Raw genomic sequence first — 17450 nt, forward strand, 5'->3', positions numbered from 1 at the left:
AGGACTCTGATGGATTTTATTGAAGTCACCAGGAACAAAGAGTTGCTGGCTTGATTTTGGCACAGTGGGGGTGTTGGCCTGGGCACTGGGACTCTGGAAACAAGCGAGTGGGTCCCGTGCTCTGCCTGTGCTCAGCAAGGGAGGTGGGGGCCAGGGGGTGGGCTTCTGGGCAGGTGCTCCCTTCTTTGTGTGTGAGGCAGATTCCTAGGGGTTGCTGTGGGCTTTCAGGACACCTTGGCCATTGGCAGTCATCCTGCCCAGTGCTCTTCTCTGCAGTGTGATGTGAACATCTGCTACCAGATTTAACCAACCTGAAGTCTGTTTTCTAGGTAACACCATTTCCAAATACTGGATTTATAAATGGGTTCACGTCTCCAACCTTCAAACCTGCCGCATCTCCTCTGGCTTCACTCAGACAGTACCCTCCGAGGAGCAGGCAAGTCTGTGAGAGGGGAAGGTTGCAGTCTTTGGAGGGTTGTAACAGGAGGTCACTGCCACACTGTGCACTGCCAAAGGCTAGCAGGTGCGTGTGATCACACTCAGTGGTCACACTCAGTGGAGAGGCTGTGCCCTGCTCACTGACGGTGGGTGTGACCAGCAGTCCGGCCCACTGGGGTGAAAGACTCAAGCACGGAGCTCCCTGCCGTGTGTGCCCCCGTGCCCCGTGGGGACGGGTGCATTGCCTCCGTGCATGTCTGCTTTTCATTCGGATGTAGCTGCAGCCACACAGAACATTGATGCTATGTTTAGGTTTGCTTTACCAGACATGTCAGGAGCTGACTGTTTAAAGTATCATTGCTAATATTTTCCCTAAGTAGAGAACAGACTTTTGCTCAGCCATTTCTGTGTTGGCACACCTGTTCCCTAAAACCGTGATCATTTGGGAACTGAGTGTGCACAAACGTTATGTCTGCAGGAATCCTAGTAAGTCTCACCTGCGCCATGCCATCCCCAGTGCAGAGAGGGGGCCTGGGCTGCTGGAAAGTCCTTCCATATTTAACTTCACCGCTGACCGCTTGATGAATGGTGTGCGCAGCCCACAAGTGAGGCAGACAGCTCAGCCGCGAGCTCGGCTCCAGAACCCTCCGGCCTTTGCCAAGAGAGACGTGGGGCCCGGGCGCGTGGAGCAGAGCAGCTTCGAGTCCTCCCCGGGCTTAGGCAGAGGGAGGTGAGTGCTCATGATTTCTGTTGGACGGGTACTGTGGGCACTACATAAAACTATTAGTAGTGTCAAATTCCATGAATTTAAATGTCCCTCACAGAAAATCAAAGGGAAGGCTATAACTATCCAAGGTCTTATATAGTCACTCACAGGGTTGGTTACTTTTAGAGCAGAGACTTGACTGGTCCCATCTTTGTGGTGACAGGACACTGTTCCATGGGAACCGAGGGTGGGCCAGACCCTGGGACCTGGTCATTAACGTGCCGGCCCTGGCTGGGCAGCTGTATGGATTATCAGACCATGGAAGCCATCAGGGCAGTGAAGTGTCTTGGTGCCCTCAGGCCTGCGTGACATCCATTCGGAAGGTGGGGTTGTTGCTGGGCTTAAGCCAGGTTTGGGGAAGGGCACTGAAGCCAGTGGTTTAGACCTTGAACCTTGGAAACATGCCTTGGGAACCATGGAGTGAAAGGCTGGCAGACGGGAGAGGAAGCCCTGTGTAGTTCAGTGGAGTGAGGGCTGGGGGCTTGGGAGTGGACCAGGCTGTCTGGGAGCTGTGCCCTTGGATGATCAATCTGATGGATTGTCGTTGCTGGTTTTTGTTTTTTTTTTTTTTTTTTCCCGCAATTCACCTTTATAGCTCCGTGTCGGATTTTATACACCTTGCCACTCCAGCTGAATGGAAGTTCGAATTTTCATATAACAGAAATTCTAAATGGGAAAATTATTTAAATCAGTGTTTTCTTTTATATCCCTATCTATACCTCAGTTTTACTTCTTTATTATAACATTTTTGTTTTCCTTATAAGATTGGGATTTTAGAATCTAAAGTCATCTATAGTAGATTACAAAGTTGTGAAGACTGAAATGTGCACACGCTGTACTCAGTGAAATCTGTTTCCAGTGGAAAAGGTTACAGTCTGCTGCTTTCCTCTTCTCTAGGAAGAGCTCCTTTGGTTATCGGAAGAAGCGGGAGGAGAAGTTCACAGTGAGTACCTCAGAGCCCTGCCGCTTTTGCCTGACGTTTCAATCCCACTTACACTGAACAAGCATGAGGTTTGATGAAGGTGTGAGAAGGAACTTTTAGACGTGGTCCTGCGGTTTTCTCGCCATGTGGTGTCGGCTGGGTGATAATGGCCCCTTTCGATGTTCTGAAGAGGAGGTGATGGCTGGTTTCCTGAGAAACCCCTGACTTCCCTGTGCCCTGTGCAGCACACAGGTGCACCCAGGGGCGGCTTGCATATGTGTGGTCTATTCACAGGCATCCAGATGGGTGCTTTCTGTGTGGGTAACCAGGTAGTGGTGTACTTTGAAACTATTGGGACCATGAGTTTGGATAAGCAGAATGAACTTCTCCCATGTAGGAATTAGCTCATCAGTGTTTTTCATTCAAAATATTTTTCTCTGTACCCGCTGTGTGGAAAGCATTCTACACAGTGCCTTCTGTAGCTTACAGTCAGGACAAACCCAAAATCAGCCAATGATGGGCGTACAGGGGTGACTATGTCACTTGGTGACTGAGCAGCTTTCCCTCTGGGTGGCTCTGCAGCACTCTGATGGGGGCAAGCACCTACCATTGTGGGTGCTGTGCCTGTGGACGTGGGCTCTGTATGCAGAGCTCCTCACCTGGAAGCTGGAGAAGACCCTGATGCAGTTCTCAATCTGGACCCCAAGCCATCGAGTTATGTGCTCCCCTTACAGGACATAGCTTTTATTTGCCTAGAGTTTAGAAAGTGCACATTGGTAATAAGTGAACATCCTGATTTTACCATATTTGTCAATTCAGTCTAGTTTTTGGTGACTCCTTTGGTAAGGCAATTTTTTCGGTTGATTCCAGTTGGAATGTATGAATTCCTGTACATTTAGACCAACAGAATGGGCATCTGTCTCTTGAGATCCTGGTCACCCCACAGGCGTCATCCCCCTGCTCACTGCATCATCTCCAGGGGGAAATGTATCCCATCGCCATGCCGGTCTCGTTCTGTGTTGTGTTCCTAATCTGTGTGTTCATGCCCTGAACCACTCAGATGCCCACACACGTGGTGTGGGTGTGTGTATTCAACAGTGAGCCCGTCGCTGCAGTAGGTGTTCTGAGCACCTGAACAGCTTAGAGGCAGGTGGCAGACATGAACTGGAGGCCAGGCCACACTCCCTGGGACCAGGGATGGCACTCATGCCTCACGTAGAGCCATTCAGACTCTAAAAATGTTCAAACGCTGCCTCTTTGGTCCTAAAAGCCAGGTCTTCCTTCCTAGAAATGCTCGTCTTCCGAAAAGCTGGGTTCACCTCAGAAACGTGCAGAGCTTTAAAGTGAAGCCTCTGAAAATTGGTTTGAGGTGAGCATGACCCAGCGTGTGCTGGGCTGCAGGGCACAGTGCAGCCTGGTTCGGAGGAGGGCATGCGCGTAAGCACGGTGCCACAGAGAAGATGGCCAGAGGCCCAGAGCATACTCGGGCAGTGGTCAGCTTGATTTCATCCTTGACCTGGGCTCCTGAGCTCTACCACAGTTTCTCTAGATTTTACTTGTGTAGAGATGCCTGTTGGTGTTAAGTTTCTGGGAAATTGTGGCCTTTCCTGTGAAGTAAGCCCCAGGAGGGCATGGCTTCCCGTCCAAGTAGCCCACCATTGAGCTAAAAATACCTGTGTTCTCCTCAGTGTAAGCTCACGTCCCTTTTCTGCCTCGTCTCTCTCAGCTCAGGAGCTGGGTGCTCAGAACAGCTGCTGGTAGGCTGACTAGGAGCGTTCCATTAAAAAAATACATCACTGCCTTTCTCCTGAGGTCTTGGACTTAAGTTTTACTTGAGTATTATGCTGAGTTTACGTTTTTGAAGTCAGGGAGTGTGATAGAATCTCTTGTTAAATATCATGTTTTTACATGCTGATTAAAAATATTAGCAGTTTCAATAAGTTAATTTTCAGGTAACTAAAACCCCCCTTCCCTTTTCTATTAAACTTTTTTTTAATGGAAATCTTGTGAAATTTCTAACATAAGTTGTACAGAGTTGAGAGCGTGACTTTTGTTTTCTTCTTTATCCTCTATTTCTTAGATTATAGACTCTGCTGTGGTAACACAGAACTTGTGTGGAGGTGAATAAGGTTAATGTCAAGATGCAGGTTCTCGGGACTTTGCTGTGTCCCACTGGTCTGTGTCAGCTGCCTGGAGATCTGGGTGTCGCACACACCTAGCTCTTACCGCATGGTTGAGCGTGGCCGGCAGAGCCCTGTGGTTCCTTCTGCCTTTTCAGCTCCACTTTCATGGGTGAAGCTGCGTAACCAGGTGACCTTTGATAGGTGACCACGTTGGCAGGGTTGAGGACCTCAGAGACCAGGGAGGTGTTTCTGAGCCCCTCTTGCCCAGCCACCCTGGGCAACTGCGCCGTGTTCTTCTCTTTCAGAGGAGTCAGACTCAGTCTCCAACGCCGCCCAGACCGCCGTCCCCCAGCTTCGAATTAGGCCTGTCCAGCTTCCCCCCACTGCCTGGGGCAGCAGGGCATTTGAAGACAGAGGACTTATTTGAGAACAGGCTGTCTGGCTTGCTCGCAGGAACATCCAAAGAAAGGGTAAGATGTCCGAGCTTCCAAGCCTGATGCTTGCTCTTGCTCTTCACAGGTGTGCTGTGTCCACGTGTGGAAGAGGCTTATGGAGGGCAAGTGACGCAATGGCCTCCCAGGTTTTGAGCAGCAGGGTCAGAGAGGAGGCCTGCGCTGCTGGGCTGTAGAAATGCAGGTTGCGTCATTATTCTTGTTTTGTAGGACCTGCTTGCATTTTCCAGATCAGCAGAGTAAAAAAGAAAAATCTGAATCATGCCAGAAATAACATGTTTTGAATAATCTACATGAATAACTAGAAGCCTGAGCAACTTTATTGTAATACGGGGAGGCGGTTGGTGACCTCTGTGGGCTGCCATGCTCCTAGGGGTCACTCCTTAGCAGTGACTCCATCCTGGGAATGACGAGCATTGTGGGCGCCAGGAGCTCCCTGTGGCTCTGCTGCCGACAACAGCAGAGGGACCGAGCTGCTGCCAGGACCAGGGCGGGGGGCCAGAACGCCTCGCCCAGCACCCTACTGAGCTCTCGACCTGGCTCTCACCACCATCACCCCCATGCCCTTTCCCCTTGCCATCACCCCACCTACTGCCCCCAATCTGAGTCAGAATCCCTCACTCTGGGTTGGGGAAGGCATTGCCTGGCAGACTCCATCCACAGCATCTGCAGCTGGGGAGCCCTGCAGAGCCCCTTGGTGCCAGGCAGGGTCGTGGTACCCTTTAGCCAGGTCTTTAGTTGTGTCGTACTGGTGTGTGATTACTGCTCCTGTTTTTAGCCTTCGAGACTGAGAGGGTTCTGCATTTTATTTTAGAGAAGCACTTACTAAACTTGATGTGCCCTGTGCATTACTGTATACCTTAAACTCCAGATAGTGATGTCTGAGGTGTCAGTGCCCCATGGAGTGATGGCAGAGTTGGTGCGGCCAGTCCTAGCTTCACATGGACCCCATTTCCCTTGAGGTGGGCAGAGGAGCAGGACAAGCAGGCTTCTACCCTGTTTCAAAAATAGCTTTAAAAAAAAAAAAAATTTATTTTTACTAGTTTTTGTTTTTGTTTTTGTTTTTTACATTTCAAGTTTGTGTGAAAAATATCTTGAGGAAAGAAATGCTGCTTTTAAGAAGTCTGAGCCTGATTCCAGCTGGAAGGGCCCATGTCACTGCTTCTCAGCAGAAGACCTTGGTGGCGTGTAGGGCCCTGGGAGGCCTCAGATGGGACAGGTTCTGACAGCACAGCAGCACCGCACATGCCCTGGGCGTGAGGGAGCTTTTACACAAAGGAGGCATTTCTATGCCCGTGTTTCCGCCACCCTTGAGTACCAAATCGTGAGAGATGATTGTTCTTATGGCCCCCGGGTTGCCATCACCACCTCCCCTGTGCCTAGGTAGCCATTCCCTCCTCCAGGAGGAGGTATCTACCTGACCCAGGGATTGAACCCTGGTCTCCTGGGTGGGGAGGGCAGTGCTGTTCCCTTCAGAGTTCTCACTTCTGAACTTTCTATCTGCTTTGGAGAGAGAGATTTTGAGAAAAGGCCTGTTGGTAATCAGGCTCCCTTCCGGCTCTTTATTTTCTCTGTCGCCTTTTTTAATTAACAAAATGGCTGTGTGTTTGAGTGGTCATTGCCTATCGCCAGGTGTCTGCCTTAAACGGACTAAGTCTCTTTGCTTCCCGTTGAGTCAGGAGAGTTCACATCAGCTTTCAGGGGCTGCTGGTGAATTCAGGTGGGAACTGCCGCCCTCACCCCTCGCGACACTCAGGTTCAGTCAGTGTGGAGCCATGCACTGATGTCCCTGCAAGGCTGAGCCGTGCTGGACTCTGCTGGGGACTCTGCGCTGTAGATGTGAGAGTTCAGGTGCCGGCAGCTCAGATGAGTGCGGTCCGGTCCCTTTGGGATGGTGGGTGTGCCAGCCGCTGTGCTTGCACACAGAGGAAGGCTAGAGACTGGTGGGGTCTGCCCAGAGGAGGGGCGGCTGCAGTGTCCACTCTGCCCGGGGTCGGCCCACGCCTGCTCCTGAAGACGGCGGACACCATCGCTGTGTGTTTAAGATCATTGACAGAGACCTGCTGCACGTGCCTCTATGCGGTGATGAACTGTTCTTCGTGGTTTCAGAGCCTGAACGCAGATGCCAGCACGAACACTCTTCCTGCGGTGCACCCGCGAGAGCCCTTGGCGCCCTGTGCCGTGTCCACAGCCTGCGAGCGCACCCCCTCCCCTGCCCGCCTGCCTGAGTAAGTCCGGCCATGCCCGGGGCCCCGCGCCCAGTGCCCTCTGCGGGGCTGCCCACTCATGTCCACTCATGGGTGTGCCCGGTGGCATCTTTCCAGGGATGCCAAGGTGGTGGAGAAGCAGAGGGAAACCCCGAGTGTGGACAGACCGCCTCCTGCCCTGGCCCTGAGCACCACTGCAAGTAAATCGGTGCAGGTGAACGGTGCTGCCTCGGTACGTGCCCACAGGGGTTGGGGGATGCCCAGAGGCTTCCAGAGGGGTGGCCACGCACGTGCGCAGCGGGCCCTCTGCACAGGGTACCAGGGCCTTGGGTGATAATTCCAGCTGACCGCTGTGGCTGTTCATCGTCTGAGGAGCTGCGGCTTTCAGCTCCTGTGCCTCGTGGATCAGCGGGCCCCCTGTCTCCCACCCTACTGCTCTTCCTTTCATTTTTAAGTTACAAATGGTTGATGGAGATGACAGACTTTAAATGTCCTCTTCTGTCATTTAGCCTTCATGCTTCCACTTACCTGGAAACCCCCTCCCTTTTTTTAAGTTGTTACCTCTGACTTTCCTTTGTCACACCTCCAGCCCCCCATATGGGCCGGCCATCCTCTTCCACAGTCCTGGAGGCCGCGTGGCCAGCAAAAGCAGCTGCTGCTCTCATTCTTGGAGCTGCCTGGTGTCTGCTGCCTCTTTGGGCTTGTCTGTGCCTCGGAAGTGCCCACAGGCCAGAGGCTGGAAGGAGTTCAGTCTGCACTCTTCTTCTCCATGCCTTTTATCCATTTTTACAAACTATTTGTAGAGTGTCTTGGAGGGAAAGTTGTGCTCCAGGGGAAACTCAGTTGTTGAAATGCAGGAACTCTTCATTTAAGATACTTCTGAATGTGGTTAGAGCTGGAAACTTGTACCTCTGCCTCTGTGAACCTGATTCTCACATGTCATCACACTAATCCCAGAGTTGTCCGTTTCCCAGGAATTGCGAAAACCCAGCTACGCAGAGATTTGTCAGAGGACAAGTAGAGAGCCGCCGTCTTCCCCGTTGCAACCCCCAAAAGAACAGAAGCCAAACCCGGTCGGCTGTGGGAAGGAAGAGAGGAAGGTCACGGAGAGAGAGCCCCCCGCCCCCAAATCCAGCCCAGGACCACCCAAAGACCAGAGGAGGCCGCTGGGCCGCCGGCCGTCACCCCCGGGCTTGGGGCGGCGTCCGCACAGAGAACAGAGCCCCCCACCCAGGCCCCCTCAGTGAGCACTGAGGTCTGGGAGGGCTGCGAGGAGCTGAGGTCGCCACAACTAGGCACTGTCCCGCTCGGACGTGAGTGAGCCGCTGGCTAGGAGCTTGCAGTGTAGGCGAGGCCCACAAGGTGCCTGCAAGTTATTTTTCTTCTATGAGTCGGATTTCCCCCCTCTTGAAAAAAATCTATTTTTCAGGATTTAATTAATATAAACCTTATTTTAGGTTGGTGCTTAACTGGAGGTGATGCATAAGTCTGATTTTTTTCAGGATAGAAAATGCATTTATCCTAACAAATTGATATTTTTTATTAAGCCTCCATGTGGCTATGAATGCAAGCTATATATATAGTGAGTTTTTCTAAATTAAGCGGAACTATGCTACTTCATTTTTTAAAATAACTGGTTAGCAAGTGCGTATCTCTGAGATGTCCAGGCCGCCGGGTGAAGCTGAGGACCAGGGAGGAGGACTGAGGTGATGCTGTGAGCGCAGCCTGGGGCAGCGGGCGGGCTCGCCAGCCTGGGAGCTGCCCTTCACTCGGAAGCCTAGCAGGTGGTTCTAGCATTTTCTAAGCAGAGTCCGGTTTTGGTCCACTGGGCAGAGTAAGCCTGCATAGCCCTGAGAGCCCTCTTGTCCTGCCAGCAAGTAACCAGCTCCTCACTCTAGTCTCAAGTGGCTGTTATGTAAGATAAACTCAAAGCACATTGTGAATAGAACTCAAATGAAATATAAACTTTGTAGCCCACTGACATGTTACCGCGAAATTGTACCCTGATGTTTTACTCCCGCAAGTGGGTGGGGAGTGGGTGGGGAGGGCGTGGAGCCCGGCTCGCAGTCGGCCCTCCCCACCGCCACCCCCAACTCCCCGGGCCTCCCGGGTCCTCCCGGCAACCCCCCAGATCCTCCCGGCCCCCGTGCGGATCGTGGGGGATGCGGTCGTGGTGCCCTCTGGTGGCGGAGGGTCCCAGCCCGCTCTCCTTACCTCCAAGACAGGGTCAGTGATCCCTTCTCCAAGTGCTGCTCTCCAAGAACACGCATGCACTAAAGCTAGCAGTTGATAATAAAGTTTAACATAAATTATTTTGTTTTAAAATGCCTAAATTTTTTCTTTAGATATTCTAAGCAGCAGACATTAAAGTATTTCCTGCTAAATGTAACCATACAGTTTATTCCACAAAATGTTATTTAATAAGACTGAGGGTTTTTTTTTTTTAAAGAGATTATTTCCATCCAATATTTAAAGACTTGAATTTTATTTAAACTTGAAAATGACTTTGCCTTAACTTTTGTATAGGACAGCTTAAGAGTTCTGAGATGGGCCTGGGTTGGCATGAGTGGGGTCTGCTGTCACGGTGTCACTGGGTGAGCACTGTGGGGAGGACTAGCAGCCGTGTTTGTAATTTACCTGGAAGATCTTACACAACTGATCTTTTTTCAGATTGTTGAAAAATCCTGTAAATGCAAATAGTCGATACTGTATTAAATATGTGCACTTGGGAGTGTGTGCTTTGCTTGTACAGTTGTAAATAATCAGAACATATTAAAAAGGTACCCTAAAGAGAAAAATCTGATAAAAATTGATATATTATAAATGTTACTATTGACCTGGATGTAGATAAACTCAATGTTGTGGTTTGAATATTATTTTAATTTGTTGAAGTTTTTTTTCTTTTTCTCTTGTACTGGTGTGTTGAACTGATTTCTGCCTCTTTGCTGCTGCGAAAGGGAGATGGAAGTCTGATTAAAACCTTCAAATGTTTTCATGCTCTTCTTAAAAGTATGTTAAGTATGTACTAATCACAGCTAATTGTGAAAGGGTTTTCAAAATATAATCTGTAAAGTGGAAACTGGCAGGATCTGCAAGTGAAAGTGAAAAATAATCTCTCTAGAATCACAAATGGCTAATAAGCATGACACGCCTGCGGAGGAAAGCAAGCCCGTCTCCTGGAGAGCAGCGTCTTTGTTCAAAGGCCTGGACACCCACACAGTGCTCATGTTTCCGAGGCCCCTGAAAGGAGCAGGGAATTTACTTCATTGTAGTTGTGAGATTGCTGACTAAGAGAGTTTGAAATGATTGACCTGTTCCACCGAAACCAGTGCATACTATAGGAAGAGCTGGAGAGGCCCAGGACCCCGTGATGTGGCTGCCAGAGGAGGGAGCGACGCAGCATGTTGCCCCGAAGTCCAAGCCCCATGGAGCCCAGACACTGGTTTTCAGTAGGTCCCTCCCTGGAGGGCCATCCGCGCTGTGTGGCCCTGTGATGGCAGCCGGGCCCTCAAGTGGTGTGACCCATTTGTCACATGAGGCCTCCACTCCCGCAGCCTCGAGTCTAGACTTCACTTGGATGTCATTTTTACCGCATCCTTTTAATTAAGCAAGGGTGATATGCCAAATAGCCATGTAATGTCCCCCAACCCCGCCTTTCTGAGGTTCCTGAGATTTTCCACTCACAGAAAGCACGGGGGTGTCTGGCTTCCTGCCACGTAGCATCTCTCTGCGGGCAGTCCCTCAGGTAGAGTCAGAGACGACGGCACAGGCGGCATTCTCCTCGGACAATTGTGCAGTGTCGTTTTGGAGAGATGGGGGGAGAGCCCCGCCCTGTTTCACATGAATTTCGCACAGTCATTGCTTTCTGAGAGTCCGTGTCGTGCTGTTTCTGATCAGGCCCTCCTGTAACCACCACTGGAGGTTGCTAGTGTGGCAAGAAATCCGTCATGTTGCCACGTGGTCAGGGCCACCACGGCGCCACGTGGAGTCTGCACTGGGGCTTCGGCCTCAGGGCAGGCGTGGCTGGAGTCTGCATCCAGGTCTGAGGAGCTGCGGACAATGGGCCTGAAGGAGCAGCCGTGGTGCCAGCTTGCGGGAGGGCAGGGGCACGGACGCCTCGCCAGGGCTTCTGTTTCTGTTCTACTTTTTTTCATTAAGACTGGAATCAAGCTTATGTGTAAACTATTGATAATTTAAGTTTCCTTTTGTGTCATTCAGTGTAAAACTGTCTAATTTGAAAAAATGTAGGTTATGAAAAATAAAGATTTAGGCACTGTTTGGGTTTTCTTTTGACTTTTTTAAAATTATAATTTTCAAGAATGGAACTTTTTAAAAAATAATATTTTGTCTGATCCATGAGTGTCGTGAGAATGAAGTACGGGTTCCATCGTCTCTTAAGTCCTTGCAGTGGGAGTGCTTTGCCCCGTGGCTCAGTTGTAAGCCTGCAGGGTGGGCGCTCAGGCAAGTATTGGTTAGGATACAGTTCATTAAATCCAAGGTTTACCACGAGAATAAGTATCCCTGTGTCGGGCTTTCTGTTTCTTCTGTTAAATGTCCTTGACTCAGGCGATGCCCACATAAAGTCACCTGGGGTAGAGATGGGGCCATCATGTTCAAATCCTAAGTGAGCCTCAGAAACTGATGGACTTGACCCTAAGTTCAGCGGTAGCCCACGCCCATGCTGACCCCTTGGAGCCATCCCACGCCTGCAGTAGCTCAGGCTTCTGGGCCTCCCAAGGTCTGTTCCGAGAGCAGGTCTTTTTCAGTGCAGTAGGCATTGTCCACAGCAGGTGTGACCCACTGAATTAGCCTAAGACAGCCATGGAGCCTGCACATGTTCATGTGCACATGGGATGAACACACACCTGTGGACACAGGATTCCAGCACCCTGAGGAGCATGGACTGATTTCAAGCTGCTTAACGTTGTCAGAAGCCCCTGGGGCCATGCTGAAGCTCTAGCTCTACCCCAGCCTGGGGAGCCTGGTCTGATGGGCTCTGTGGGGCGAGGGGGTGAGGCTACCTCCAGACCCCTTTGGTGTGCACCTGTCTGCCAGCCAGTTGACTTTAGGGTCCTGGTCCAGACAGACGAACCCACCCCTAACCTTTGTCCTCTTCCTACCATGAAATGCTCAGTCCTCAAAGTGGGATCCCCAGGACAGCACCCCCCACCCATCCACCCCGGAACTTGAAGTGCAAGCTCCCTGACCTGCTGGGTGGGACCTGTAGCAGGTCAACAAGATGCACACATGCCCCCCACTTGGCTAACCCAGGGGCCACTGGGCCTCCATGCGGGGAACAACCCCTGGGCCGAGGAATGCGCGCAGCATCCAGCAGGTGACAGTGCTGGCTGGGAGGGGCCCTTGTGAGCAGAGGGACCTGGGAATTCTCAGATGGCCCTCGGGGCAGCCATGCTGCTCCCTGCCCATGTGGGCAGGCCTTAGGTCTTGGGCAGCCGGAGAAGACCCAGTTCAGATTCCTGAAGTCACGCTTCCCCGGAAGTGGGTCAGAAAAGAGCAGTAAAGACAGGGAGTGAAGGTTGCTGGTGGGCTCTGTCACCGTAAGCAGGGTCAGGCTGTGTGCTGCTCTCCGGCTCCAGCCCCTGTGCTGCTGACGATGCCACAGCCAACACCAGGTATTTCCCTGGAGGTTTATGTTTCCTAAGAGGTGGAATTACGTGATTTTTAAACTACTGAGTTGTAACCAACAGGTAACAGTAGTGGCAGGTGTATGCATAGCATAAAGATTAGAAACGTGTGTGTTCTGAAATGGTCCCTATGATTTTTTGTGATTAGAACATTAAACATTTACTCTCAGTAGCTTTCAAATACAGCATGGTTGGTTAGTCACCATACTATACAGTACATCCCCAGGTCTTAATTACTTTAACCTCCACCCACCACTCACCCCTGCCTCTGACGACCACCAGTCTGCTCGTTGTATCTGTGAACTTGGTTTGGTTTGTTTTTAGGTCCTACATGTAAGTGAGATCACAAGAAAAATTAGCACAGTGCCCTCAAGGTCCATCCATGTCTCAAATGGTAAGATTTTGTTCTTTTTTATGACTAATGTTTCACATTACCTTCATCCATTAATCAGTTTCTTTATCCATTTATCCATCGATGGACACTTAAGTTGCTTCCATATCAGCTATTGTAAATGATGCTGCAGTGAACATGAGAATGTAGATGTCTTTTCGACTTTTCATTTTCTTCAGATAAATACCCGGAAGTGGGATTGCTGGATCACATGGTAGTTCTGTTTTAGCTTTCTGTTTCCCATAGTGATTGCACCAGTTTGCATTCCCACCAACAGTGTCTGAAGCTTCCCTTCTCTCCATATCCTCACTTGTTTGCTGTCTCTTTGAGGCCCATCCCGGCAGGCATGGGTGAGACCTTGGCTGTGGTTCGATTCACACCTGCCTGGTGATAAGTGGAGCATCTTTTCATACATACTATTGGCCATCTGTGTGTCTCCTTTGGAAAAATATCTATTCAGATCCTTTGCTGAATTTTAAATGGGATTATTTGGGAATTTTTTTGCTGTTTGATGAGTTATTTATACATTTTGGACATTAACTCCCTATTGGATGTATGACTTACAGATATTTCCCCTATTTCTGTTGGTTGCCCTTTCATGTTACTGATGGCTTACTTTTCTGTGCAGAAGTTATTCCGTTTGACTTAGTCCCACTTGTTAGTTTTTGCTTCTGTTGCCTTTGCTTTTGCAGCTCCTGTGCTGCTCTCAGGAACGAGTCACCACGCTTTGTGATGGACGTGGCCAAGGTGCTGAGCCTGCGCCCCAAAAGGGGACATGTCTGACCGCAAGCCTGCACCCTGGTTCTGTCACCAGAGGGTGGACAAGGGACACCCAAGCCTGCAGCCTCCGTCCTCAGCTTTGTCCCTACGGACGAGCCTGCACTGTGGACTGGGCTGCAGTGATGTGTGCTCTGGGTGAACACACATGTGGGTTCTAACCTGGACTGGGGCAGTCTACCCAGATCCTGAGGTGGCCCCAGAGGAGGCAGCCATGGGCTTACTGAGCCTGGGGGCTTCCAGAGGGTGCAGGAGGGTCATTCTCAGGCACTTACTGGCCCTTCCACTTGCCAAACAAGAAGTTGGCCTCAAAGTGTGGGCTGCACATTTTTGTCTAAACTTGTGCATTTTTCTCTCCTCCAATGGAGGCCTCTTTGCTTGTGGCCCCAGGAAACTTCCAGACCCCTCAAAGTGCAGTTAGGGTCTCCCTCCCGAACCCCATGGCTCAGCCTCTGGGTCCCCAGCACCCAGGCACAGGAGGAACCACCGGGGCTGGGTCCTAGGAAGTGAAGACGGGGGAAGTAGAACCACACATGGGAAGAGCCAGGGCACCTGACGCTGGGAGGCAGCCGAGCTGGAGGACACCCCAGCCCCCTTGCAGGACCGCCGCCCTACCACCTGCCCCATCCCTGGAGCCACTGCTACAACACCCAGGGTGGCGCCCACACCCTGGTCCTGCCTGGCCAGGCTGAAGCCATCTGTTTCGTGCTGAGTTGGTTAAGATTTCAAAGACCATCCGTAAGTTCAGACTTGGGTCGGGGGAGGCGGTAAGGCCACTGTCATCCAACTAGATTAGCCTCCATATAGACCAGGCTCATCCTGTGTGAGGAGGACAAGGGGAAAGCTGGACGTGTGGCTGAACCCAGGGGGCTGTTGTGTCCAGCAGTCCCTCAGGCCATCCAGGCTTCTAAGGGGCTCCTTGAGCCTTCAGCCCACCCTCACCTCATGCGGAAGTGTTCGTTACTTGGCACCCATTTCATGGCATTGAAGTATCGCTGCCTCAGCAAACACCACATACAAAGGCCTGGACAACACACGTTGATTTCCATGCCGGCTGGGCTGCTTCCTGGTGGTTCCGCTGTCTCCCCAGCCTGAAAACGGTGCCAGTCCTGGTCCAGTCACCAGGGAGGATGGAAGGTGCCGGTGGAGGGCGTGGGCAGATGGGAACCTTGTGCCCCTGGCAAGATCACTGGCTCCTTCAGTGACCCTGAGAGGTCTGGAGACATGTGATGGCCTTGGGGAGAGGTTTGGAGTGCAGGGAGGAATAGGTTCTTGGCACCCTGCATGATTTCCATCTGTGAAAAGGAATTATGTTCTATCTCCCTTTTTAACGGGAAGACCCTGAGGACTGAGTTTTCACGTTAAAGCATTTTAATCAGTGCTTTGAATTCAATCTCAGATGCTGCCCTGTGTTCCTCTGGCCTCACCCACACGATGATGCCCCCAGGAGTTTGTCCCTCCATCACTGGCTCCATGGGGTCTCCTTCTTGGACATTAACTCTTCCCAGGTCAGCACCCACTGCCTGTTTGCTGTCAAGGCCGTCCCCAGGGTCCTGTGACTCCTGAAAGGGGACAGCAGCGTTCTGCCCCTACTCTGTGGGGAAAACCCTGACCTCTGTCTCTTCATCCTACTTCCACTCTGGTCCCGGGGGCGGGGGGTTGGGTGGGAGCCTCCCCGCTGCCCGCCACCTCCCCGGAGACGCCGCCATGCTCCTACCCCTTGGACCGGCATGAGGGGGCTGGGTGACGTGTACCCGAGGGACTGACTCTCTAAGCTGGATCCTGATTCTCCCAGTCCTCCTTGGCCCCTGTGTGGAGCAGCCTCAGAGATCAGAGGTCAGACACGTGAGCTCAGCTGCTCTTGAGGGCGACCGGGTCCGCGGGCTGGTCACGGCGTCGTCATGGGAACACCCGCCGGCTTCCTGCAGAGGCTTGGCCATGGCGGGACACCCCACCCCGCGCCTCCGCCTCCCGGAGTGACGGACTCAGAAGCGGTGAGAGGGCACGCCCTCGCTCCCTCCCTCCCGGGGCCGAGTGCTGCGCGGCGGGCGCGGGTGCTCGCCGGGCTGGCAGAGCCCGGGAGGGAGCGGGAGCGGGCGAGCAGCGCGTGGCTGTCGGACAAGGAGCCTGCGCCTTCCATCCGGCCTCGCCCTGGCCGTGCGCCCGCGGCAGGCGCGCTTCCTGGACGCGCCCCGAGAGCAGCCGCGCCCAAGCCCGGGAGCGTCGCCCCGTTAACGGGCGATGAACCCCTCCAGTGTCTGGTTCCAGGTTCCTGGCCGGTTCCTCTGGCGCTCGCGAGAGCTCGTCAGCTGAGCACGGAGAGATCCGCAGTGAGACCAGGACATAGCCGCGGGCGCTTCCTCTCTGCTTCTCTGGCTCCGGGGAGAACCCCGCCCGGTCCACAAGCCACACGCGCCTCAGACACGGATCCCGGGAAGCAGGGAGCCGCTCGGCCGGGCACCCAGCGCGGCGAGGGGAGCGGGGCCGCGAGAGCGCCGCGGCCGTTCGGACGCTCCGGGGAGGAGATGGGGGTCATAGGTCACGTGCGGCGGGCGGTAGGGGCCGGCCCTCCTCGCTGCGGGAAGTCGCTCCCGGCACCCCCCTGGCCGAGCTCTTTTCTTGGCAGCGCGGGGCTCCGGGGAACTCGGGTGCGGGACTCGGGGTGGGCGGGGACTCAAGCCCTTCCCTTCCTTCTGGCCGAGTTCCTGTTGGAGGCACCTGTGCGCGAGGCTCTGCTGACAATGCCGGAGGGCGTGGACTGGCTTTCAGGGATGGGAGGGCGGCAGCGCCGCCTCCCCCTTTCTGCACAACGAGCTTGGGCCCACAGTCCGGCACCAGCTTCTTGGCGCTGCTTAGGTTCCTTTGAGCCCCAAGCATCAGCTCTGATTCTCGTCTGAGAAGCAGGGGCAGGCTGACCAGGCGTGACTGACACCCACTGTGGACCTGGGCAGGGGGCAGGGAGGCCGGAAGGCATGAGGCTGCCCCATCCCCGCGCCGGCTTCCTGCACAGACCCACCCAAAGTGGTTGAAGCAAGTCCTGGGGCCAGCGCCACAGGGAAGAACCGTCTCTGCTGCAGAGAAGCAGATCTTCCCCCCAAAGCCTGGGCCACACCATTCAGCAGGAATATGAGGCGTTGGTGTGACTTTAAACTGCCTAGTAGCCAGGCTATGTTGATTTGAATGAATTTTATTTACTCAGTTCAGTTCAGTCGCTCAGTTGTGTCGGACTCTTTGCAACCCCGTGGACTGCAGCACGCCAAGCTTCCCTGTCCTTCACCAACTCCCGGAGCTTGCTAAAACTCAGGTCCATCAAGTCGGTGATGCCATCCAACCATCTCATCCTCTGTCGTCCCCTTCTCCTCCTGCCTTCAATCTTTCCCAGCATCAGGGTCTTTTCCATTGAGTCAGTTCTTCAAATCAGGTGTCCAAAGTATTGGAGCTTCAGCTTCAGCACCAGTCGTTCCAATGAATATTCAGGACTGATTTCCTTTAGGATGGATGGACTGGTTTGATCTCCTCAGTGTTTACTGAGTATGCCCCAAACACCACCAATTCAACAGTTAATGAGTATCAGACATTATCTATTCACAGTCACATGTACCTTGGTGGGTGATTGTGTTTCAGGACCGTGCAGCTCCCCCTTTTCTCAAGAGCCAGCAGCTCAGGGCCAGTGGCCACTCCTGGGGAGCACTGGTTTTGCTGACCCTGAGACTGTAAAGCCACAGAGCT

At 52.7% G+C, this 17450-nt stretch overlaps 1 protein-coding gene across 3 annotated transcripts in view; it reads left to right on the forward strand.

The window, feature by feature from the left end:
* LARP4B (La ribonucleoprotein 4B) overlaps positions 1 to 11186 on the forward strand; it is a 90361-nt gene extending 79175 nt beyond the window's left edge. For all 3 annotated transcript variants that reach the window (XM_055544180.1, XM_055544178.1, XM_055544179.1), the window contains 7 exons: positions 330 to 436; positions 917 to 1168; positions 2102 to 2147; positions 4555 to 4719; positions 6811 to 6929; positions 7026 to 7140; positions 7883 to 11186. In XM_055544180.1, the coding sequence (XP_055400155.1) occupies positions 330 to 436; positions 917 to 1168; positions 2102 to 2147; positions 4555 to 4719; positions 6811 to 6929; positions 7026 to 7140; positions 7883 to 8155 (1077 nt within the window). In that variant the 3' untranslated portion in view covers positions 8156 to 11186. The remainder of the gene's footprint in view (positions 1 to 329; positions 437 to 916; positions 1169 to 2101; positions 2148 to 4554; positions 4720 to 6810; positions 6930 to 7025; positions 7141 to 7882) is intronic.
* Positions 11187 to 17450: the final 6264 nt, after the last annotated feature.

Source organism: Bubalus kerabau, chromosome 13 (genome assembly GCF_029407905.1).
Source record: "Bubalus kerabau isolate K-KA32 ecotype Philippines breed swamp buffalo chromosome 13, PCC_UOA_SB_1v2, whole genome shotgun sequence".
Taxonomy (NCBI): domain Eukaryota; kingdom Metazoa; phylum Chordata; class Mammalia; order Artiodactyla; family Bovidae; genus Bubalus; species Bubalus kerabau.